A 26,098-nucleotide genomic window follows, 5' to 3' on the forward strand; every position below is an offset into this window, starting at 1 on the left:
ACCGCCTGCTGAAGGTTAATGGTAGATTGAGTCCTGTGAACTACGGAAGGTTATTCAGACCTGCCTGAAGTTTTTTGTGATTGTTCTAGAATGACTTTGCTAGACAGGCTGCTGGTGGTCCTGGCAAGGGACTTACCTCCTTATCATGATTCTCAAAATTGCTGGATAGGAATGGAAATAAATATACATGTAGTTTCATAGTACTTCCTTCTGCTCTCTGGCAGTTGTTAGGTGCAGGCTTGAGAAAGTGAGGGCAGTGAAGATGTCGCCTCATCTCCTGTCTCATAAAAATGAGGGTATTGCCATGTGTTTCTGAAACCCATTCTCACTGGAGGTGAGTGGGAGAAGAATCTAGCTCTGATTTCTCTTCCCTTTTATGTAACATCTCAGGGAAGGTTGTTCTCCCTGAATGAGTTAAGTTGTGAATTATCATTGTCAAGTTTAATGTGATGCTGCTTTTCTGTGTGACTGTGTACAAAAAGCATCAATGGCGATTGATGCTTGGTTAATAGTTTTCTGAAGGAATACAGTACAATGGAGAGAATGATCCAGAATAAAATAATGTACTACTTGACTTTGGAGGAAAAAATGTTCTCTGTACCTTAGGGAGTGTCATGGAGAGGTAGTTCAGGCACTAGAAATAGTGTAGCTCTGTTATCGCAAAATGTTTGGTTATTCTCATTAATGTTTGGGACAGGCACAACCCAGTCTGCAAACTGAAACATTAGTAACATGAGGTTTCTGAAGAGCTTCTCAGCACTGTGTGATTCTCTTGACTTGTGCTGCATTTGTTATACATGAAAGTTAAAAGAAAATACTGAAATATTTATACATTGGAAACTTTTTGTTAGTATTCAAAATATCTGTCCTGCTTTCCAGTGGACCATCTTTATATCTGACTTTAAGTTTCTTCCTGTTCCAGAGGAATGTCGGGATAAATCCAAGCAACAGAAGCTACTCTTGAAATCTGTTAAAATGACTGAAATTAGAACAGTTCATGAGGGGTACTGTTATAGCTGGGGTGATGAGTGAAACTATATATTCAGACTACTCACTGTCCATAAAATAAGATGACTGAAATGTAGCCCTTTTTTCTGTTAGCTCATTTTTAATTATTAAAGAAATATTTAATAAACCCCCCAATTAGCTTTTTTGTACATAGTTTCCATGCAAATCAGTAATGACTATGTATTTGCTTAGAGTGCTTTCTTCTAAGACATTAAAAGCAAACATGAAATTAATAAGAAATGCAATTTAATTGCATGTTCAGCTAGTAGTCTATATGTTCTTGTTGTAGTGCTCTTACTGGATCTTTACCATAATCGTAAAGATCTGACTTTTTAACAATATGGTTATGTAGTTGCTTGATTACAGTAGGTCTGAATATATACTAAATACGTCCTAATATACACTATTTCAAAACCAGAAGTTTTTTTGTCACAGTGGGTAATGCTGCTTGTTTCGGTTAAGAATGAGAACTGATGATTGAAAACTCTTATTAGACGTAAAGCCCACATGAAATACAGGGATTTTACTTAACAGCAGAGTAATGGATTTCCTGGTTCATGCTGCATGGTTTTTGATTGCAAGACTCCTGGACAAGCAGTATGTTGATTAGATATTCATCAGCTTTTTATTTGGCAGGAAAAATGTGACAAAGTACAATAACTTTCTGCTGTTTTACCAGCACTAAAACAGTGTTACAAATTACAAGTATATATTTACACCAAGGAAGGAAGTTCTTGTAAATAAGTTATTTTGAGAGGGGAAGGTAACAAGAGCTAAAGATGTTGAACTATTTATTTTAACTATTTTAATTTGCTAATCCAGTTGAGAACTCCCAACAGTGATTCCAGAAACTTCATCTGCACACTGTTATTTTTCCTAGTGTTCCTCATGCCCTGTTTTATGTTGTAGTTTGTTTTTTCCTCTGTAAAATGAAATTTCACATAAAATTATTCTATGTAGAGAGAATTTCTCTAGGGTATAAGAAAATTTGAACTTTTATAAGAAACTTTATTTCCTCAAGAATTGTCTGATACTTGGAATCCTTTTAGATCTACCTTGTGTGCACTTGAAAGAAGCTTGTATTTGACCTTGATGAAATTGATGTGGGGAAACCTGATCTAAATTTTTAGCACGGGATTTATTAGTCATTGAAACACATGCAGGATTTGGTGAAGTCTTATAAGGAAGATAGATGGGCTCTCGTTTGAGCATGGACTGCTTAGATGTTTTTTTCCTTATTCTTTGGTCTGTTACCTAGGTTAGACTAGATGGTATAACTTTAAAGATTTACAAAGGTGAGAAAACGTGAACTTTTAAATTCACTAGAATATACTTTTCTAATTGTAGTTATTACAAAATACTAGGAAAAAAGCTTTTGCCATAGCCACTCATGTTTGATTTTTTTTTTTCCTTTCAGAATTCACATAACTTTCTCATACTTGCCCTGAATTTTTAATGTAGAATTACATACTTCAAAACAAGACACATAACTTAAAAAAAAAAAAAGTTTGGATAATAAATTTCTCTTGTACTTTAAGAGTATGTTTTACTGTGCAGTTACTGATTCCTCTAAAGTAGGCTAGCACAGTGTGAAAACCAGAGAGTATGGCACAGCAGAGAAGAGAACAAAAGAATAAAGGAAGGATGTGGAAAAGGTCTATACTTACCATCAGGGTGGGCTAATATGAATTTGTCTATCAAATCTAGCTCCTGCTATTATTACTTTATTATTAACATACATAAGATCACAATTCTTTAAACTGCTTTAAAGAGGTAGGCTGTAAAAGGGTAACTGAAAGGGAAAACGTATTACTAACTGAGGTTTGTCATGTGTTGTGGGAGGTTATCTGCCTCAGGAAGCATCTGTTGCACCACGTGTACATGATTCGTTTCAATGATGAAGATTCACAAGCAGCAAGACAGACTTATCATATGTTCACTATTTACATAGGTTTTTCCTGTTTCTGCAGAACCTCTTTATGTAGATTATACATCAAGTCATTTCTTCAAGGAATGTCTCTGTAGAAATAGAATAAGATGATGTTTTTAATATCTTACTGTGTGTCTAATGTCACACAAAACTAATGGCATGAATTCACAGCTTTGCATAGGATCTTTGGATAGGTCACTTAATAACCGTAATATTTTGTTTGAGTCTTTTTACGAGTGCACTTGCATAATTACTTGACAAAAAACCCCAATCTAACACACAACACACACGCAAAAAAAAGGACAAAAAAACCCAACTGTGTGGAGAGGAAGAGACTGCAGTATTGAAAGCATGAAATCATCAGAGAATGGCTTTTAATGGTGTGGTCAAAGAAGTTGGAACCTCAGGGGCGGTCGCAGAAGTGCCTGACTTAAAATCTTGTCTGGAGGCAAGAATCAAAAAGAATCTAGCTTTAGTAGCTTAAAACAGGGAGGATGATTGCCTTCTATACAGCAATTAAAGCAGAAAAAAGTAACTAGTGTGATCTGATGAGGAATAGCAATAGTAATACAGCATTTTGGTTATAGTAAGTTTGACAGGAGCGGAATATTTGATAGCCCAAGCTCTTCCTTCAAAGTGACCGTTTCTGAAAGGATGGGCTCTGTGAAGGTATTCTTTGAGGGCTTGGGGTCATATTTGTATCCAAGATGCAAATAATCCAAGAGAAGTGGAACAAACATAATGTCTTGAGAGATTATGCTGTGCTTATTGAGAGAAGGTGAGGAGGTGGAGTCTAAAAAAGAACAAAAATCAAAGGAAGAATCCAGAAAGAAATAAAAATGGAAAAGATAGAGGTCAACTGTAAATAACTCAGTTGATAAATAATTTATGGAGCTGGGGTGAGTTCAGAAACATATGCATAAGTATACCCTCCCTTTAGTGCTAATTTGTGATTTAAGGTTTTACAATAAAGGAGAACCAGTTCATGCACTTATTACTTATTTTTATTATGTAATTAATTTGCCAGCTATATTCTTGGTTTTTTATGCTTCCTTTTGTTTTAGCAATTAAAATGGTATATGCATCTATACATTAAATTTTATTTTACAAGCTTGCTAAATTAAAATATTATGCATTAGTATTACTGTTTTAGGAGAATATGGAGAAATAAATTTTAACATGTAACTTTTCAACATGAAATTGTTTTCTGGAATACTTCTGAAATAGAGCTGCCTATTCAATTTGTGTAAAGATGAGTTGGTAAAATAAGTGTGAGTATCTTTTGTTCTTTAATTCCTTAAGAGATATAAAAAATCAGAATGAAACCTGATTTACTAGTTTGGACCAGAGACCTATTCATTTCAATAATAGGTTCTGGACAGTAGTGAGTACTAAATACTTCAGGCAAAATTGCAAGAAATTCCATGATGGGAAGTCCTGAAGAAGTAGTTGCCAAGACAGTGTGATGCTCCCATTTTAAGTATGTATATTTTGGATAATAGGAGCATAAATTGTGAGGCGAAAAAACACTTTCAGAATTTAACATTAAACTCAGGATGACTCTAACTGAATAGCCCTTCTGTATTCTTGAACAAAAGCAAATTGTTACATCTTGGAAGGAGTAAAGATTTAGCAGAAGATTTTTGGGCAAGGGAGGGAAGTACAGCTATGTGTGGAACAGATGTTAGCAAATAATTGATGACATAGTTCAAAAGCTTGATCTTGGTTCGTTTAGTGCATCTTGGGACCTCGTTAAACTTCAGAAGCCTACCCCAGGTGTTAGGATTTCAGCTGGGAGAAGTTGTGCTGTAGATAGAGCTCTTGCTTCATTTTGTTGTCTGCAAATATGCACTCAGCGAGATGTTAAAAGCCCTTTAAAGTTCCCTTAATATTCTGGTTTCGCCCTTATTGTTTATATAATAAAGGTCCTTAAACTGGTGTTCCTATTTGTATGAAGTAGTTCATACTTCAGTGTCAGCCGGTTAGGCAAAATTCTGTGTGGTAGAGAAGTACCTGCTACAGTGGTTCAGAAACTGCAAACAACTGTAACTGTTCTGCAGGACGCTGGGATGGCTCCTGAGTGTGTTTTACATCTCACTGCGCGAGAACATTCTGTTACGAACATTGATCTTTCAAACGAGTATTTTGAGCTTCCTAACCAGTTATGTAAACCTTTTCCCCCAAAGCTGTTGGGTTACTTTGATTCCCTTAGTTTGTTGTAGACCTGTTGATAGAGGTTTTTTGCATTGAATTTTATCGTTCAGCTACTCATGTATTTGTCCCCAGGCAGTGTCTTTTAGCCTCCTGAAGTTTTGTAAGCAACTCTCAGCATGTCTACACAGTCTGTTTTTTTAAAGCAGGATAGGTAGGAGCCAGGTCTTGTCTGAGAACATTATTGTGACCATGTTAGTCTGTGGCTGTGCCTGTGCAAAGAGGAGGTGTAGAGAGGCGCAGAGCGTGTTATCATGGGTACGGTTGCATAGAAACCTGTTCCAATGTGATTTGGATCAGACCTACCTCATGCCTTGCCTTCTTGGAGGTACTTAAACTTAATATGTAGCTGTCTGCACCTGTTTATGGAGCACTGCAGGCATTTAGTCCTGCTACAATGAAATGTCCCCTTGGAAATTCTAACTTGGCTTTGAAGCAATTGCAAAGTTTACTTTGCAGTAGAACAGTTACAATTTTGTTTTGAGCTGCAATAATTTTTTTTTTTTAATAGAAGTTGTAGATTACTTAAAATACACTTGGTAACACTTTCATGGTTCTGCCCTATGTTTTTCTAGTAATGTTTCTATTATGCTTAAATACATTTTTCTTAGAAGCCATTTCTATGGGGTAGGCAGTTGTGAACGCTGTCATACCTGAATCGTAGTATGTTGCCAATTAAAAGCCCACTTGCTATTGTAACTTAGTCAAGTGGGACACTGCAATAGCTGCAGTCAGCCTGGTAGCAGTAGATGGTAGGGAAGGTAGTAAAAGGCTGTGTAACAGTGAGCAGCTGTATCTGAAGGAAGAATTATAGAAAAACCTGGAGTTGCAAGTTTTGCAGGCTTTCTTCTGAAGGATTAAAACTGAAGGAAATAACACTGCTTAAGGGATAGATGCCCAAGGAAGACAGTAATACTTAGCCAGGAGATGTTACTAATTGCTGTTAAAGTAAACCTGTCAGTTAGAGGGTCTATTTTAAGTTGGTGAAACTGAAAATCATAAACTTGAGCCTTCACTCAGAACAAAATATAAACATAGCATATGAGTACTTCCTTCTGCAGTTAGTGACTGTGGTTAATTTTACTTTTCCACTGGTGTTTGCAAAAGTATGCAATTGTTCATCTGCTCCTCAAGGAGCAAGCATCTCTTGCAGCTTCCGACTTCCATACTTTAACTTTTTGTATTGTTGCATGTGGCTCTAGTTTGTAAGAGCTCTCTCCGTGTTCAACCGGTATTGGATTTTGGTGTGTCTTTTTTCCCCTTTTGGAATGGTCAGATTTTTTTTTTTTTTTCCTGGTGGTTCTTGCAGCAGGTTAGTTTCCAGTTTTCAGACTGGACTTTCAATGTCATGTTACTAAAAGCTTTCTGAAGAGGAAGGAAGGTTGTGGCACATGTGACTCTAACTATTCTCCAGGGCTCTACAAGCTCTGTCCCTTCCAGGGAGGAGTAAGTTTTCTCTCCACCTATTAAAAAAGAACTTTGGGATGAGAATCTTAAACAGGTTGCTCAGAGAGGTTGTTGAGGCCCCATCCCTGGAGGTGTTCAAGGCCAGGCAGGACGTGGCCTTGGGCAACCTGGGCTGGTGGGAGGTGTCCCTGCCCATGGCAGGGGTGTTGGAACTCGATGATCTTCAAGGTCCTTTCCAACATAAACCAGTCTATGATCTTTGTAGAGGCACAGTTGTTATATTTTTTTGGGATCAAACCTCCAGTTTTGAGTCTAGGCGTGGTGTTTTTTTACTCTCTACTTGTTTTTGAACTAGCTACTTTGACAAATGATTTTTTTTTTTTTGTTTCACACAGTTTTTAGGTAACTTATCCACTGCTTTCTTGGTTTCAACTTTGTAGTCTTCAAAAACCTTCTCCATTTTGAGTAATTATGTTATTCTTTTAACCTCCCTATTTAGAGTTATTTTTCTAACCTTTTCTTTGTATACTTAATGACCAGGGCAACAGAAGAGAGATTAGCTGCCCTGACAAGGAACAGAAAAATCCTCTTTTTACCAGAGTTGTTCTGGTTTTTATGACTTTCTTCAATTTAGGACACAATTTCTATTCTTAAAAGAGAATTTACATATTTGACAAGTTTTTAAACAAAGATCTTTTAAACAAAAGAACAATGTTTGATGTCATATATCTCTTCATTAGTAAATGCATTCGTTCTTTGAAATGTGACGACATCTCTCTAGCTCTGCACGCTGTAACTTTACCGTTGTGACCATCCAGTGTCAGAGAACATCTCTGAGGAAGTAATCGTGGTTATTCTCACAGGATCTGGGAGCAATGTGGGTAGGATTGAACAGAATAGGGGCTCTTTTCTTTTCTTTTCTTGAAGAAATTCTCACAACTGCATAATCTCTCCCTCTGAAGAGTAACTGCATACATTACTAAATGCAAACTGCGTACAAGTTTGTGTGTTGGCAGTCCTTTTTGACAAAGGGACTTAGTCAAATACTCCAAACAGTCTCTCAGTATAAACCAGATCTTTTCCACTGTTGTCGTCTTTTCCTGAGAAATCTTGTGCTTCAAGCTTGGATTTGTTTTCTGTATTTGATGAGATTTGAAATCTGGGTTCTCACGTTTTCCCCTTAACTTGTTAGCGTAGCCGGTTGTGTTCCAGTGCTGCACTGAGAACGTGAATTCATACGTTAACTCTTGCTCCCTCTGCGGGCTTAATAGCAGAATGACATCAAATGCTGCAGGTTGTCCATAAACTTGTTTTGCGCTGCTTGTCTGGGTACCGAGGTAACCTATGTCCTCCCCATTTTTAAAATCAGAATGCTTTCTTATAGTATCTTATAGTGCTTTGGGGTGAGATCTAAGACCTTGAAACTTTTCTGTTTATCAGCTGGCATGTTCCTTTTCTTCTTTATTCCTAACCCTGTATGTAATATTGTTAACAGCAATTCTGATTTTCCTTGGCAGCACCTGTAACTGTTCAATCATTTTCATCCTAAAGTATTTTACAATCTTTGACAACTAGCAGTAAAGATAGAAGCAAGTTTTTCTTATGAACAAAACTGATCTGGGGTATGAATTTTAGCTGAGGAGATACAAAATGTGCTGGAACCTTTACTGTATATTCCATTCTGTTCCTCTTCAGAAACTTGATTGGTGTATGACATTTGTTTTTAAAGCAAATGTCCACACCTGACAGTTGGAGTTTCCCAGGGCAGCACATCGCCAGTCACTAGAAAGCTGAAGAGTGAGTGTTAACATGTACCTTAACTGCTATACGAAGGGAGACAGTACTTACAGGGAGGTACCTATAAAACATTTTTCTGTCTTTTTAGTACACTTTTCACAACCAGAGGACGCATTGGAGATGGTAGTTGATGGTAGGTCGTTGCAGTCTGAAGGGAAAAGAACATCAGTTCTTTTCTGCTGTTCCAGCTGTGAGAATGTACTTTAATCTGGAAAGGCTTAGAGACATTAGTGGATAAGAAGATTTTTTGTTTTCTTATTGTTTAGTTCCTTTTCTTCAGTTTACCCTTTAATAAACACAGAGTATGAATGAATAAGATAATCCGCCTTTGATTGCATGTGAGCTGTTGAAATTGCCAGCTTCATGGTTATTGTGGCCAATTGTGCAAATTCGGTACTTGGTACACTTGAACTACGGAATAGGCAACAGGGCTTATGCAGCAGGTAATTTTACATATGCATGTAGTTACAGCAATCAGTCCTTTTCTGAGCTTGTTGTACCTTTTTACAGTTGCTGGTCCATGGTGTTTCAGAAGTTCTGTAATTGCCGCTGTCCCAACAGGCTGCTATTTTCAATTGTTCTTATATTTCATAAATTTCTCCAATATTTATCAAGTATATACGTGCATGTGTATATATATGCCTTTCTTATATGTTTAGGGAAGAGTAATTAAAAATGCTTGTGTAATTTGTATGGGCTGAATGGAACTCTTTTAGGAATCAAAAGGCTTTAGAAAACCTATGTCTGACAACCAAAAAAGTTTTGAATTGGTAGATAAACGAGAGAGGGTTTGCATCCAATCTATATTTGGAACCGAAAGACGTGTATGGTTTTATGATTGGGTTAGGGAAAGCAACTAGTATCCCAAGTCTAGCAGTTAGTGGAGAAACTTGAATGCATTCCCATATTTTTAGACTCCCTTACGTCTGAGTAGGACTGGTGTTTTTAGTAAGGGGAAATTGATAACCGTTAGCTTTATCTTGCATATTTCTACTATCACATGCTGTCTCTTTTTATTAAGAGTTAATATTTTGTTTTAACATTGACTACATTTCAATCTCTCCTGCAAGTTTCTTGAATGACATAATCTTTACACTTGTTAGAAATGAGGCCTATGCGGGTAGCTCTGCAAATAAATTATTACTAGGACTAAGTTTTAAGAAGTAGTGGGCTTCTGCTGTGCCTCGCTAGCTGGGCCTTCTTCCTTGGTTTGAAATGGTGATTACATATGACCAGACATAGAAAAAGCTGTTTTTTTGAGTTAGCTGTCATAACAATTTATAGCTGGTTTTGTTTGAGCAGCTTATTCTTCAGGAACTGAAGAAAGTAAGCAATCTACTGTGGAAGATGACTTAGCTCTCGTGTTAGTTTTCTGGTACTAATATTAAGGTCTCTACCCACAGAGAGTGCTCATGCTGTGCTTTTAGGGACTGAATAGCTATGGAAGGTTTCCGAGAGGTGGCTTGCTAACCAGTATTCCAACTTTAATAGACCTGTGCAAAATAAAAATGAAATGGGTTTTACAGTGCATGCTTTTTTTCTTGTATGTATTTGGAGAACCTGTTTGTAGTGACTTGTGAAATACTGATACAACACTAATGTGATACAATATGATGTGATTGCAGGATCTTCCTTTTTCGTCATGTTTAGGCCATGCATGGTATTTTGACGCAGGCTTCCTGTTAATTACTGAGAACAAAACAGTTTTGTGTAATGCTTCTGTGTTTGGAGTGTAACCACTGAGGAATGATTAGCAAGAAGAAAATTGGCCCTAAGTTGACTTCTGTCTTAATTTGATCAAAAAAGTCAAATTTTTGTTATCCTGTCAAAAGACTTTAGTAATACTTAATCCACACCTTTCTTTTATCCCTCAAGCAGTTACATTTAACTGGTATAGCAGGATTCAAATATTACTCACCCATAAAGGACTGGCACATTTTCAAATCTTACATGGCCTTATCTTCAAGTAGGTGAAGTTGGTTAAATGACTTCAGAAGAGAGAAGTATGCAGCATGACTTGCATGGTGCATTCTTGTAGTCACTGTAAATCTAAGGCATACTAATAATGTTGTTAAACCTAGTATACTGGCAACTGCACCTTTTGCTTTTCTAGGATTTAATCAGATCCTCTAAGAGTGTTAAGTCAACTTCCATGAATTGTATACTGCTTGCATGCAGAAGAGATAGTAAAGATTCTCTTCTGCCTGATTTCCTTGTTGTTTCTGTTTAGGAACTGTTACTTTGGCATTTAAGATGATGTTTTCCCTTTTCTACAGTTTCTAAGGGAAGATATGCAATACAAGGATGCCTCTAATAAACATAGTCACCTGCATAGGGAAGACAAACATATCACCATTGAGGATCTGTGGAAGCGCTGGAAAACGTCTGAAGGTAGGTAAAGAAGAGTAGTTAAAAATGGTGGTGGTTATTGAAACAGTAATAATTCAACAATTTTTCCACCAGGTCGTTTAGAGTAGTAAATGGATGATCTCTTAAAGCATCTTTATGAATCTGTTCTGGTACTGTTATTTATAGGCATATGTAAACCTGACTAAAAACTCGTTCAGTCCAGCTAGTGTTAATTACTTCTTGACGTGCTGGGTGTATTGTAAGTAAACTAAGCTAGCTTACACACTCATCAGTATGAGGTTGTAATTTATGAAAGTAACCGTTGCAAGCGCTGAATTTCAGATAACCGTGTTTTTAATTTAGTGAGCCCTAAGGACTGCTGTCAAGTTGTTTTTAAACATTTATTATATATTGTAGTAAGTGGAAAGTGCAATGGGCTTTCACTTTAATGTCAATTTTCTTTGGGCTACCGAGAGCTCGAATTCTTAGTTTGAAGCATTTTGGAAAATCTTTAAAGTTGGGATACAGGAAAATGGGCTGACAAGCCAACACCACCATGCCTCCCCACTTTGATTGAAATAAGTAAGTTGAGCCAAATATTATAAATATGAAAAGAGAGTACTTAATGAGCAGTACAGTGTTCATTGCCAAATATATTCCAGGATGTAGTGATTAAAAAAGAAATTTCCAGAGGTCTGGAATGTTAAGAGTTGTTACGAGAAAAATACTTTAAAATCCCCCCGCCCCCCCCCCCCCCCCTTCAGAAGGTGTTGACTAATGGTGAGCATATAGAGATCTAAAAGTTGGTATTATTCAAACAGATAAAAGTAGGAATAAAAGAGGAATGAATGAAACTAGGAACATGCTATTTGTTCATTCTGGTAATATAGGAAGTCATTTAAGTCCAGTCAGAGGTAATACATTGATTGTCTTCTGTGTAGTAAATATCTGTTTCAACCAGTGATTTTTAGCCTCATCTCTTCAAATACTCTGTAAATACTTATTCAATGAGGATTTTGTTCAATGGAAACATTGCAACTAAATTATTATAGAAAATTATCTTCCTAGAGTTGCTCATCTAACTTACAAGTAACTCTTAAAAAAAAATAAATTAGGCTATAGTGATATACATAACAGACAAATTAGATGCTTCTGATATCTTTGTTCCACTTTTCTTGAATGTAGTGAGCAGCGTGAGTAAGACTCAAAAGGCTTTGAGAGGAATGTCTGGTCTTATTGCATCTGCTTATAATGGCTTTACTGTGCATCCTGTTGAGGAAACCAAAGTTGCATCACAGGGAGGCCCTTAGAGTGAGCCTCTCAAGCAGTGTTAACAGTGGTCTGGTGACTGTTAGAAGGCATGAAGCCTCTCAAATAATAAACTAATTTAATTTCATATTACATAGCATGGAAAATACTGCTTTTCCTTTCTAGATGTTTTAGGAGTTTTGATTTATTTGTTTCTTATGCACTGCTAGTTTATAGTGCCAGTTTTGTGTAATTTGACAGCGTTAAACAAGAGGGTGGAAGGCAGTGTAAATGACAGTATCAGTAATTTGAAACTTCGTTAAGTAGTCTGTTGAGGTATCTGTGTGAGAACTACAAGCTCTAAATAGTGCCCTTGATAGTGCCCATTAGTGCTTATGCAGAGATATCTTCTGGATCTATTGCTGCTTAGTTCACGCTGAGTAGAATTGCCCATTCCATGGGAACATAAAGCTTGCTTTGCGTGGATGTTTGTCTTAAGTATTTGTCAAATAGCTTAAAGTTGCTTTCTGTTCAAGATGTTGGTGATGTGAGACAGATAAGATTTGAGGGAAGAAAGTGAAGACATTGTTTGTGGGTGCACCATTCCTGTTTGGTGTCTCCTTTTAGGATTCAGAAAAACAGGTTATTTTTAAGTAGTTGCTTGAGAAGGATCTTATACAGCGAATGGAACCCTGAGGATTTGTTCCATTCAAAGCTTCAAAAATTGCCTAATAAAATAAAAAATAGTTTCAGAATATTGCTTTTTAATATTTCTGACACTGCACAGGCTTTTGGTATCCCCACCTGGTGCAGAATCCTTAAAGCGTGATTTGTACTGGTGCAAATTAACTGAATTTCAAGGTTTCTATAGGTTTTACCTGCATGGAAGGAACTATGTAGCTTAAATCAGCATCTAGCATATTGTTATTGTCTTGCCACGCAGTTTCAGTGAGTTTTTTAGTACAAAACAAGACTGTCACTTAATTTAAACCATTTAACTTTTTTAATCTCGTAATCTAACTCTACAGAGAATTCCGTTTAGAGGCATGGCTAGGAATTAGCACAGCTGTTCAAAGCATAGAAAACGCTGCTTTCTGAAAGTCCTTTGTTGTGTGTCTGTTCTTTAAATGTAAATGCAAGTATATGCTTGTTGTTTTGACTATCTCCTCTTCTAACTCAGCAGTATTTATACATCTACAGAATCTTTCAGCTATTCTAAAGCATCAAGCTTAGTTGCTATTGTTGGGTTAAAATCAAAAGTGCATCTTCAATATTTTTTCTATAAGGGTGTTGAAGAGGTGGTAGTTATGAGTGCAGCAAAGGTGGCAGAAGAACATTTGTTTTGGTGTCTGAATACCATTCACTGTACAATTATCTTTGAAAGTTCCGAGTCTCAAGGCTTTTTACCTTCTCTTCTGCTGCCTAAAGAGAGACGTGTAGGCATTTAGTCTCAATAGTAAGGGAGTCTGTGAAATCAGGGCAGGGGCCTTCAGCTGGGTACTTCTCGGGGTAGGGTGCTGCGGTCTTGGTGATGTAGCGTTGTCCCTTGGGACTTGATTTTGTAGCTAAGTAAAACTGTAGTGGTTGAACTTGGAGTTCATGAATGGTTTACTATTGTCAGAATAATCTGAGTCCTACCAAAAACTAGTTTTTGCAAACTGCTGTAAAGAAAAAAAAAGTAGTTTTTCTCCACCATTATGGCATATTTGACCTTCAATGTATATAATATCCTGTAGGCTGCCCTATAATACAAAAAGGCTTCTGCCCTGCCTTGCGTGTGTGGGTTTTTTTTGTTTTTTTTCCCTTTAACTCTTTCTTTCTCTGTGCAAAGTGGAAGGTGACCTAAAGTCTGGTACCTTATTTATTAGGGGGCAAAAGATAAAATATGGCTTTATGTATGTGTGATCACCTGTTGTGTTCTGAGGTAATGTTGCACAAGTGTTCTCGCAGCAGCAACTGAGCCTAAACTGCATACTGCAAAGGTGTTATGGTTGCCTTGCACTTTCTTAATCGTTTGCTGTCTCAGGTTTTAAATAGCCAGAGATTGGAAATGTGTGCAAGCAGGGTTCGGCTAAGGCTGAGTTACGTAGTGTTGTGTGCTCTTCCAGGCAGGACCAGGACCGTGTTGCAGCCCGGCCCTGCTGCGTGAGAGGAAACAAGCCTTGCAATCTTAAACTGTTGGAAAGATAGTCCTCTCTCTCTTTTTTTTTTTTTTTTTTCTTCTTTTTTTATGCTATTTAAAAACTTACTGGTGGCAGCATATTTCATGCTGATGTTGCTGCTGAAGGTCCTGCTAAAACAAAACTAACTTTTGAATCCTTGTGTGTGCTTGATACGGAACAGTCTTGTGTTTCTCTATGTTGCCTGGTCAGCCTGTATGGCTGTCATTCACTCCTTGCCATGAAGTACTCTTACTGAATGTAATTTGATTTCTGAAAGGAGTAGGAGACACACTTGTTTAAAATTACTACTGAATTATAAAAAAAGTACAAGTTTACTTAAATTTTGACAGAGCGACTACAAAATACTTTCAACAGTAGAAGTGAAACTTCTTGATTTTCTTTTTTTTTTTTTTCCTCCTCTCCAATTTATAAACTTAGTGAATTGTGTGGCTTCCAAAACGGCATGTTCTGTACTGCCAGTGATAAAGCCTGTAGTGTGCAGTAGCTAATTTTTTCCTGATGTCACATCAAAAAAATGCTTTTGCTTTGGATCAGTCAATGAACATATTTCCAGAATGCAGTTAAGGTGATATTTTTCTGGATGATCTTACTACCCTTTTGAGGTGCTTAGACTGACTTGTAAATCTGATCACTTATTATTCACAAATCAGTTAAGAATCTTTGAAAAGTGAAAATTATTTGTTTACAAATACAGCTGAGACATTTTGCATAAAAGCTTCAAGTAATATGGCAAAACTGAGTCTGTTGCAAGATCAATACCTGGAAAACAGTTTGTGGCTCAAAAGCAGAGGAAGAAATTGGACACCATGCTGGGAAGGAGGCATAGCCATTCATAAGGGTAGAATACAAGTGCTTTGTACTTTTAGTTTAGTTTTTAAAGGTGTAAGGGGGTCTGTGAAATGTGTTCTCTCTCTGGTTATCTGCAATGCTGAAAATCTGAAATGTTTAAGCTTATTTTTAAGCTACGCTAGTATAGACAAGAGACCTAGAAGTCCTTATTTCAGTTTTAGTGCGAACTGAAATACGAATTTGAACTCATTAAAATTTCTGTTGCCTGCAGCAGCTAAAGAAATCTCTGCCTAGCATTGTCACATGCAAGTAGTTTTAGATAATGTGTTGGTTTTGTTTTGGTTTTTTTTAAAAGTTCATGCAAAGATATGTCTGTCATGAAGGAGGCTGTTACTTCTTCATGTGCAGACAAACTTTTCCAGGCTTCATAAACAGAGAGAACAATTCCCCTTCAACTTTGTCAGTGTGAAGCTGTAAGCTGTAGCAGCTGACCTGTAAAGGCCAGAAATGGGATTGGTTTTTTTTTTTAATTTTTTGGGGGTAAAATCTATGGGTAGTATTTCCTTACTTTCTTAGAGCATCTGTAGCTATGAAAAGTTATGTAGACTTTTGCTGTTATACAGGAAAATTGTTAATTATTCTCTACATATTTAAATTATTTTTCTTAGTGGGAATATTATTGCATGTAATATAGCTGCTTTGGGCATATTTGAGAGAGATTTGATTGTTTTCTTGTTAATTTTTTTCTGTCTTTCAGTATTTTCTTTCAATCTTCTCTCTTCTGCTCTGCTCCCTTTTTCTGGTTGGTTAGGCATGAGCCTCTGTGAAGATTCTTGTGAAAACAAGTTCTTAAGCCATCATCATGAGAAGGATCTTGGTACATTGCCTTAAATGGCTACAGCACCTGCTGACATGTGTTTAGTTCTGCAAGGGTAGCAAGGACAAAAGGATTGAGGCTGAGATCGGTTTAAGTAGATAAAAGTCACAAGATGCTGTCCTGATTTAAACTAAAGCAAAACACTAAATTAGTCTGTGGAATTTTTAATAAAGAAGTGTTTCTGTTGGTTCCATGCTTGTTTGTTTATAGTTTGCCTAAGCTCCTTCTGAAAAGCATATAATGAAAAAGGCAAAATGCCAGAAACACCTTGGTGAATGTTAATGCTAATTTTTCTGCAATTATATTTGGCTAAATGCTCTTGCTCACTGTAACCTGCTTTCCTACTGCTTGTCTTCTGTGTCTTGCTGTTGTGGTTTTTTTTTTGTTTTGTTTTTTTAAATTAAAGATAATTAAACTGACTTTTTCTTCCAGTTCATAACTGGACTCAGGAGGACACTCTTCAGTGGCTGTCAGAATTTGTTGAACTACCCCAATATGAAAAGAATTTTAGAGACAGCAATGTCAATGGAACAACACTTCCCAGGTGAAGGTTTCTTTTGGATTAGTTTCAAATAATTTTTTGCAGGTTGCTGCTTTAGTCTGTTTGTGGGAACAACTATGTGAACCTAAAGTCTAACAAGATGTGGTCAAATGCAAGAAAAGAGAAGCGTTCTTGCAGTTTTTGAGTTAGCTCCACTTTTTTTTTTGGCCAAAATATTTCAAAATATAAATGCTTCTTGCCATTCCTTTTGTCTTAGTTTTTTTTTCTAGCTGTTGAAGCTTTTATCCACGTAATTCTATATGGTAGTGAACTTTCTTTTGAACAACTTCCAATCTATTGTATGGGTATACACCAAAAACTATCCGCAGAACCCCTTTTCTTGAGCATAACTACTAAATTTGAGTATTGCATGCATTTCAGAGTTGGTGTCGCAAGTCCACAAATATACCATTACCTTTGACTATGCCAAATGGATTTATTTTATGATTGTTCCAGAAAGAAAAGAATAGGGACATGGTTTGATGTACTTCCTTTGCCATGTGCTGATATGCTTTTTTAATAGCACTGTATTATATCTCTCGCTCTAATTGCGTGACTAGAATCTATATAACTGTGGGAAATACTATTAATGTATTTCCCTCCATGGACTGGTTTTGAATATAGCTTGTGGCATAGATAACGTTTTGTTTTATCATTAACAGGATAGCAGTAAATGAACATGCTTTCATGATCTCTCACTTGAAAATAATTGACCGGAGCCATAGACAGAAGCTTCAGCTTAAAGCCTTGGATGTTGTTTTATTTGGACCACTCACACGTTAGTAACTTTTTGAAGTTTTTCCTTATGTCTTATTTGTAATAATTTAACAGAAAATACTTTCAGTGACACTTGATATTGTAGGTAGGACAGCTTATCTGTTTTGTGGATGTACTAATGGATTGCTTGGCATGTGTTGTGGAACTGGGCAATGAATTAAAAAAGGTTACCAAGATGCTGGGATCAGGACGAAGTTCCACTTCTGTGTGTAAGATTACCTAGAAATTTTAGTGTACCCCACTTGTCAGATGGATGTTGGCTTTTGTGTCACAAGTGCCCTCTAAGGGCTTTTGACTGTAACTAATGTTATGTTCAATTCCCAATTAGCTTGGATGGTGTAAGCTGGGCTGCTGAAATGAGAGGGGATGACCTTCCCCAAGGAAGAAAAAAAGAGGAGATAGTGGTGCAAATCAAGTATCAGTGCCTTTTGTGCAGGCTTGGGTTTAAGCGCAGTTAAATTTAATGCAGCAGTTCCATATTGGACCCATTTTAGCATGTGCAGACATTTCCTTCTCACATCACCAGTGGTCTGCGTGCTTACCTGGACACAGTTACAGATCTACTGTGCATGTTGATTATTCCTGAACTAGGAGTGCTTGGTGGTCAGTTTGGAGAGTAGTGAATGACTTTGCAAAAGTCAGGCCAGATCTGAGCTGGCCTGACCCGATCTGAGTTAGCCTGACAGATCTGCGCTGAAGATTTTTAGAGGAAAAAATATACTTTGTGCTTGCATTATACCTTTAATGCTAGCAGAAACTGTCTTTTAAAAGTTTGTCTTACAAAGGTGCAAGTGACTAGGAAAGTTGTACGAACAAGTGTATGTGAATTTTGGATATGATACTTTGGCAATCCGGGTTTTGCTATTAGCTACTTACCCTTTTAAAATCTATTTTATTTTGCACAAGTACACTTTTAACTCAGCATAGTGTATTCCAGAGGGCTCAGGCTGGGGAGAACTTACGAAAACAACTAAAGTTCCTACTGGTCTGATAAAGTGTAATTGGGGAAACTCTCTCTTAACTAATTTAAATAAAGATGTGGACCATGTACTGTGAAAGTTTAATAAGCTTTCCTTAATCTAATGTATGTTTTAATATAGATTAAGTAAATTGTATTAGAGCAGAGTTGCTTATGTTGTATGGAAAATGCTCTGGAATCCATTTGAAAGGTTGAAGGGTAGTTCTTGGAGATGGTTTGAGATAAATGGGCTGGAATTCTGTTTAGCATCAGGTTCTGTCACTTCTTAGTCTTGGCTGGGGAGGAAATCCATCATATGTTGTCTGTATCGATGAACTGGTTAATGATCATGTTATTCTCTGCACAGGTCCCCCTCACAACTGGATGAAGGATTTTATACTAACAGTTTCTATAGTTATTGGGTTTGGAGGCTGCTGGTTTGCATATACACAGAACAGAACCTCAAGAGAACATATCACAAAAATGATGAAGGACTTAGAAAGTCTCCAAACAGCAGAGCAAAGTCTTCTTGACTTGCAGGAAAGGTATAAAAACTAAAAAAGTTAATGTTTAGTTGTCCTTTTGAGGTTAAATACAAATACAAATCCTTTACTGTCATAAATTATTCACATTAAGCGAGCTGCCTTTGGATTTTCTTCATTTTGCATGGAAATTGTTATTTCGGTGATGATGGTTTTTTGGATAGAAATTTCTCCTGGATATTAGCAGGTGATGTGAACCTGGGGATGAAGGTAGAGAATAGAGGTTCAGTTGCTTTGACCTACAGATTTAAAGTATGTACTGTTATTTTCATATAATTACAGTTTACTTTGGATACTTGCATACATGGAAATGAGAACATTTCCCTTGTTTTTAAGCTCTTAAGAACAGCTCTTGAAACAGACCTGGACTGATTACTTTCTATTGCTTATTTAGCAGTGTGAGAGTTGATAGTCTTCTCTTGTGTACCTGTAACTCAATTGTCTATAAAGACTTGTATTTTGATCTTACTATGTATTTAATGAAGGTTCACCTAAAAGTTTGCATGTTTTGTCTGAGGGTGGACATCACATTGTGTAGTGTAATGGCTGCTGATTCATGAAGCTTGCAGAGTCTTTATTATCACAGAATGGTTGAGGTTGGAAGGGACTTCTGGAGGTCATCTTGTCCAGCCCCACCTGCTCAAGCAGGATCATCTAGAACAGGTTGCCCAGGACCATGTCCAGGCAGCTTCTAAATATGTCGAAGGATGGAGATTCTACCACCTCTCTGGGCAACCTGTGCCAGTGCTCAGTCACCCTCATGGTGAAAAAGTGTTCCCTGATGTTCAGATGGATCCTCTTGTGTTTTGGTTTGTGCCCATTGCCTCTTGCCCTGTTGCTGGACACATTTTCTCCTCCTGATGACTGCAACTTTTAACAAATATGCTGTGTATTTTCTCACATTTCTTGTTCAATTGTGAAGGCTTGAGAAGGCACAAGAAGAGAATAGAAACGTTGCTGTGGAAAAGCAAAATCTGGAGCGCAAAATGATGGATGAGATCAATGATGCAAAACGGGAAGCTCATCGCCTAAGGGAGCTGAGGGAGGGAGCTGAATGTGAGCTCAGCAGACTCAAGTATGCAGAGGAAGAGCTAGTACAGGTATCTGCAAACTGTTTATAATTTTAGTGTTGACTTTAAATTAGTCCTGGTTTTATTAGGTCCTTAGGAGTGTTTAAAGCAGCATTTCTCTAATGCTGGATTTGAATGGAAAAATTCTAAGAGCGATTAATGATTGTCTGTCAATCATGCTATTATCTAGTGAAATAATCCTGAAACTGTAAAAAGACATACACTTTGTATATTAGCTTATCATAATATTGTTGGATTCATGGAACAAAAAATATACAAAAGCTTTTTTCTATCTTGTTATCAGATGAGAGATAGTAGCTTTGTCTCACTCTTCTGAGTAGCAATAGCTTGGATTCATTGTACTAAATAAAAATGCTGTCTTACAAAAATATTTAAGCTCCAAGTTAGGGACTATGTATTATAGGAAAAAATAACTGAGTATAATATAGTATATGGAAATTCATATGCTATATTTCAGAAATGCCCAATCTGCCTTCCTGACAGCAATTGGCACACACTAAAGCTCTGTAAAGCCTTAGTATGTTGCTGTGGGGTATAAAGGTGCTTGTATTTCACTTTCTTCTGCTGTCACTTCTAATGATACTCTTGGTGACACTTTTATTTCTTTTTGATTGCTAGGTTCGCATGGCTTTAAAAAAGGCTGAGAAGGAGTTTGAGCTGAGAAGTAATTGGTCTGTTCCTGAAGCTTTGCAGAAGTGGCTTCAGTTAACACATGAAGTTGAAGTACAATATTACAATATCAAAAGACAGCATGCAGAAATGCAATTAGCAATCGCCAAAGATGAGGTACTAACTCTTACTCTTCAGCTACTTAAAGACTCTTATGATCTGTTGCTGGATATATGAAATAGTAAATACAAATAATTTAGATAAACATTAGGAAATTTTTTTTCTTCTGAGTTGTTGTTTGCTAGCTGTCAATATTGCTAATGTTTTGTCACCTGTGTATATAAGTATATAACTGCTTGTTTTATGCATTTAATTTTATCTTTCTTTTTAGGCAGAAAAGATAAAAAAGAAGAGAAGCACTGTATTTGGAACATTACATGTTGCACACAGCTCCTCCCTGGATGAAGTGGACCATAAAATCCTTGAAGCAAAGTAAGACTATTGCCAGGATGCATATTCTTTTGTGATTATTTATTCCTGGAACAATGTAATTATTTGAGAGCTATGGAATTTAGTGTCTTAGTGGTTTTGCACTTTTAAGTAAAACCATTTAAAAGACATTAAAGAGCATACATTTGGACAGTCCTAATGGATCTTCTGGTATGGTAGAATGACTGCACTTCTGTTACTTTGCTTTATCATTAAGAACAGTGTATGTAATTTTAATGTGTGCTTTTCTTCAGGAAAGCACTCTCTGAGTTGACGACATGTTTGCGAGAGCGTCTTTACCGATGGCAACAGATTGAGAAGATTTGTGGTTTTCAAATAGCGCACAATTCTGGGCTACCAAGCTTGACCTCCTCTCTCTACTCTGATCACAGCTGGGTAGTTATGCCTCGAGTTTCCATTCCTCCTTACCCAATTGCAGGGGGAGTTGATGACTTAGATGAAGATACTCCTCCAATAGTTTCACAGTTTCATGGTAAGTGGTGAGCTCAGTAAAAAGAAAGGGCTGTGGTGGCATGGGATTTTAAAGTCAGGTGGGAGAAGAGTGCTGAAATCAAACAGGATTGGATCAAAGTCAAAAGGACCAAAAATCTATCTAGTGTTTCAGATGCATCTTTCGGGACTTGCATAAACTGAAAACTGGGTTTTGCAGTAAAGGTAACATGAAGAAAAAGCCTTTATTCTTTTCCAGTGGAGGAGTGGGGGGCAAATCCAGCTAAGGGTTTGAAAGGCTGCTTGTCATGCTTGGATTGTCACTCTAGACAAAAATTTATAAGGAGTAATGCTGAATTTCTGGTAGCACGTTTATTCTTTCAAATGGAAGGGATGGAGTTAGTCCAGGGTCCCTTGAGCTACTAGGAAGATCACACCCTTTGAGAGGCTGCATGCTACATTGCTTTTAGAGCATTTTTTTAGTGGCTGGAACAAAATCCTGTTGTTGTCCAAGGGAAGCTTACAGGCAGAATGTTTGTGTTTTGGATACAGCGGGTTGTTTGAGTGTGAGGCAGAGAGGCCAAGTGCTGAAGGGAGGGAGAGAAATCCAGCTTTGGTTAAACTATGATCAAAAGATATACACTGGGGATTCAGACCACCCTCGTATCTTGAGTCATTGCGTCAGTACAAGAGTCTGTTTCATGGAAGTTGTGATTAACTGGACTCTAGAGGCAAATCAAAAAGATGAGCTCCCATGTAGCTATTCAAACAAGCAATATCAAGCTGAGGGATGAGAAGGGAAGAAGACTTTTTCATGTGTTCGTGTTTTTCTTCCAGGCAAGGGATTCTCAGACAAAATTAGAACTGTATTTTAAAATGGCATAAGGAGAATGGTAGCCACCAATGCCGGCTGCATTTAACGTGCCTTGGGCACACATTTTTCTTTTGAATATACCAACCTTTTTTCTACAGGCTACATTGAAAAGTTCATTAATCCCCTTGCAACACTACTTGCTACAAATTCTGATCATTTTAAAGAATACTGTCTCTCTAGTCATCTTTACTGTGACGACTTTGATTTAAACCTTAGCAACAAATTTCTTGGATAGCCTACTAAAATATGGATGCCTAGAGCTAAACTTCCAAGTCGGTATAGAGAAACCTGTGGTCTGATTTCAAAATTAAGAGCTCCCTTTATTATCTCGACTTTCCAGATGGTCTAAAATGACAAAACACTTAGATATGTATATGAGACTTCAGACTTGCAACGTTTTTTTTTTTTTGGTCTCTTCTCACTTGGGTCTTGTGTAGAAGTGAAGCCAGAGAGCAAAGTGCATTTGGTTCAGAGGAACTATGATTAGAGGAGGACTGTACAGTTTGTAAGAGCACACTTAGTTGAAACTTAACTCTATGATTTTGCAATTACTCCTTGATTTAGTGAGTTTCTTTTGTACGGGAAAATTCTAGATGTTAAATTGTCATAGCTGAATCCTTCATAAACCTGTGTATATACACCTACAAGGAACCAAAATTCTTGTAACTTCTCTCAAAATTCACTGGTGTTGCAATCTTGTTCTTTTTTACACCAGTGAGTAGGACTGGCATCTGATGGTACCTGGACACATAGTACAAATTTCCTAAAGGGTTTCTTATTCTTTTATCTCTGTTCACATTTGCTTTTTTTAGGAATATTTTTGTAATGACAGAAGGTTCTTTTTGAGCTGCCAACACCTGCTTTTTAGGTCAGTAGGGAGTTCATCAAAAGTTTGAGTTGCATGACAACTGTCATGTTGGGACTTGTAAACCTTTCTCTTCTGCTCAGCCCATCAGGAAACAAAGTCTAAGTGTTGGTGAAGGCACAGCTACTTGCTCTTGTGTGAAAGTTGTGATTTCCCGCACTAAAAGCAGAATGACAGCTCAAAATTTTCTGAGATTCCAGGAAGTGAAACTGTAATTTACCTGATGCTAAACTGACATCTCAAAAAGTAAAATGCATTTTAGACATCCTTGTCTACAAAATAATTGATTTTTTTTTTTAGTGCGTTGTGTTTGATAAACATTTTGAACATCAGTAAGGGTATGGTCTGTCTTACCTAAACAGTGATGCATTTTGTGGGACAGTTTGTGGTGGGGGTTGAGAAATCTGGAGGCTCACAACAGCTAGCCTGAAAAATTTTTCTGTAGACTTATTTCCATAGAAGTATTGCTGCCTAATCATCTTTTGGGGGAGGAATTGGATTAGGAACATTTTAGTTTGTCACTTCCTCTTAGATACTTTCCTGGTCAAGTCTTGTGTTGCTGTCTCCACCCATTATTAGTATTTTTGTTTCCAGAAATTCATAGTTAGCCTGGCAGAAGAAAGTGTTATCAAATAGGAAATTCTTCAGCTTAAAATGAGGTTGAATTATATATAATATTTTTTTATCATAAGTGAACTTGGTCTTCCATGTCTAACGTAGCTTTCAACTAATGTAGTATATTTCAGTTGGCTGTTTGGTTAGGTATACCTACACTGCAAAACTTTTACATATTATTTTAAGCTCTAAATCACCACACAAGTAAAATACAGGATATTGTGTAATGTACTAATCTCAGCGCTGCTTTTTTTAGTATATAAAGGGTCGGGAGTTTCAGTTGGATCTGTTTCTTTGTTCTCAAGAGAGCATAGTGAGCCAGAGCTTTGGTGCACACGGTCAGAATAATATTTGGCAGGCACAAAACTGCTGCAGTTGCATCTGGGTTAGCTGCTTCATCTGACTGTAGACTATAAGGTAATGCCAGTCTGCCTTCCCTCTAAAAAGCTGAGCAATGTCAAAGTTTAAGAATCTCTGTAGCTGAAGCAGATACCTGCTATTTAGTCTTCAGAGTAGATACTGTTAACACCAATGTCACCTGGAGGGTTTTGGTTTGCTTTTTCTTTGCCTCAGGGTCCATTGTAAAACCTCCCAGCACACTGGCAAGAAGCAGTAGCTTGTGTCGGTCAAGACGCAATGTTGTGCCATCATCTCCACAGTCTCAGCATGCTTTGCACTCCCCTGACCCTGACATCCTTTCTGTGTCGAGCTGCCCAGCTCTTTATCGAACTGAAGAGGAGGAGGAAGCCATTTACTTCTCTGCTGATAAACAATGGTACGGAGATTAGCGAACAGCACTTGGAACTCTAATAGGATTATTTGAGACTAACAGTTTAGAATTAGAGGTTGAACCAAGCCAAAAGTTAACGTAATCTGTAGGATAATATAAATTAATATAGTCCACATGGAACAGAGAGAGTTCTTGTCTGGTATGTGTATGTAAATAGCTAGCATGTCATATACAGTTAAGTAATGTTACAATCCAGGGTGCACTGAACTAACCCTGATTCTCCATTACAATATGTTACTGGCTTTTACATCTGAAACTAGGATCAAAAGCAATGTCAGCTACTGGGCGAAGAGAAGATGGATGGTAACACAATTCTTACAGCATGTTGAGCGTGTACCTACTCTTGTTACATGGCCTCATAGGAAAAGGTTAAATTCCTTTTGGAAGGAGCAAATGAGCTTGTTGAAAGGTAGGGACACTTGTCCTGAAGAAACTTTTTGTATATGATAGGCTTAAATCTCCTTCTTTCGTTTCATAACTTTTCTGACTTCACGTGCCAGAAAGATAGTTTTTGTTCTTTGAAGTGAGATACAAATGACTGATTCTGGGCAGATGCTGCTGCCCACAAAACGAGGATTGTGCAAATTAATTATCTTAAGTTTAGATAATGAAATGATGTAATGCAAGTTGTAAGTTAAAATGTCTAACTTAATGCTTTCTGTTAATTAACTACTAAGGAAAAGTGTGGGTGGTGCTTTTAGACTAATGTTATTGATTCTAAATTAATTTCCTTTTTAACTGCATGGAGGAAATAGTAGTCTCATTATGTTTTCTCCTCTTTTGTTCTGACTCAGGGAAGTACAGGAAACAGGTTCGGAATGTGACTCCTTAAATTCATCCACTGGAAGGAAGCAGTCTCCTCCAGCAAGTCTTGAGATGTACCAGACACTTTCTCCTCAGAAAGTATCTCCGGAAGAATTCTCACTGGAGGAATCATCTACAGGAGACTCCTCTTCCCTAACTGCAGATATTTCTAGGGGCTCTCCTGACTGTGTAGGCATGGCAGAAACTAAGAGCATGATCTTTAGTCCTGCAAGCAAAGTTTATAACGGAATCCTGGAGAAGTCCTGCAGCATGAACCAGCTTTCAACAGGGATCCCAGTCCCTAAGCCTCGGCACACCTCGTGTTCTTCAGCCGGCAGTGATAGCAAACCCAGCCATGAAGCTGCTCCTGTCCCTAGGATAAGTAGCATCCCACAGGACCTGTACCAAAATGGTGAAAAAAACAAAAAGCCATCGAAAATAAAAAGCCTCTTTAAGAAGAAGAGTAAGTGAGGTGGGCAGAAGAAACCTATGTTATAAGAACTCTATTTTTTAAATCTTTAGGAATGTAATTCCATTTGAGTATTCCAGAATGGATGCCCTAATGGAATGCTCTGTAGGTCAACTATATTTAACTGACTGTACTGTCAAAGGTTGTGCCAGCTGTCAATGAGAAATCATTAAAAAGTTCAGACAGTTTACATTCATTTCTGCCTATTTATTTCTTTTTTTTAGCTTGTCTTTTTTTTTTTTAATTTAGTTTTGGGTTTTGGTGGGGTTTTTGGTTGTTTTTTTGTTGGTTTTTTTTTTTTTTCATAAACCATTTTTAAGCCACTTTGGACTTCTAAGCTTTAATGGACTAATAAGCCTTCCCAGGCTTGCCAAAGTTTCTTGTTTACCGGAGCATCTTCCTATCTTTCCGTAGAGCTAGGACAT

General features: G+C 37.3%; 1 protein-coding gene across 1 annotated transcript in view; it reads left to right on the top strand.

Moving 5' to 3' along the window:
* STIM2 (stromal interaction molecule 2) overlaps positions 1–25,912 on the top strand; it is a 26,541-nt gene extending 629 nt beyond the window's left edge. Inside the window, exons 2-11 of the mRNA XM_009880705.1 lie at positions 10,630–10,744; positions 16,232–16,343; positions 17,003–17,118; positions 18,443–18,620; positions 19,540–19,717; positions 20,327–20,494; positions 20,709–20,809; positions 21,061–21,299; positions 24,184–24,385; positions 25,195–25,912. Coding sequence (XP_009879007.1) covers positions 10,630–10,744; positions 16,232–16,343; positions 17,003–17,118; positions 18,443–18,620; positions 19,540–19,717; positions 20,327–20,494; positions 20,709–20,809; positions 21,061–21,299; positions 24,184–24,385; positions 25,195–25,675 — 1,890 coding nt within the window. The 3' untranslated portion in view covers positions 25,676–25,912. The remainder of the gene's footprint in view (positions 1–10,629; positions 10,745–16,231; positions 16,344–17,002; positions 17,119–18,442; positions 18,621–19,539; positions 19,718–20,326; positions 20,495–20,708; positions 20,810–21,060; positions 21,300–24,183; positions 24,386–25,194) is intronic.
* The last annotated feature ends 186 nt before the right edge of the window (positions 25,913–26,098 follow it).

This window comes from Charadrius vociferus, unplaced genomic scaffold, assembly GCF_000708025.1.
Source record: "Charadrius vociferus isolate BGI_N301 unplaced genomic scaffold, ASM70802v2 scaffold42, whole genome shotgun sequence".
Classification (NCBI taxonomy): domain Eukaryota; kingdom Metazoa; phylum Chordata; class Aves; order Charadriiformes; family Charadriidae; genus Charadrius; species Charadrius vociferus.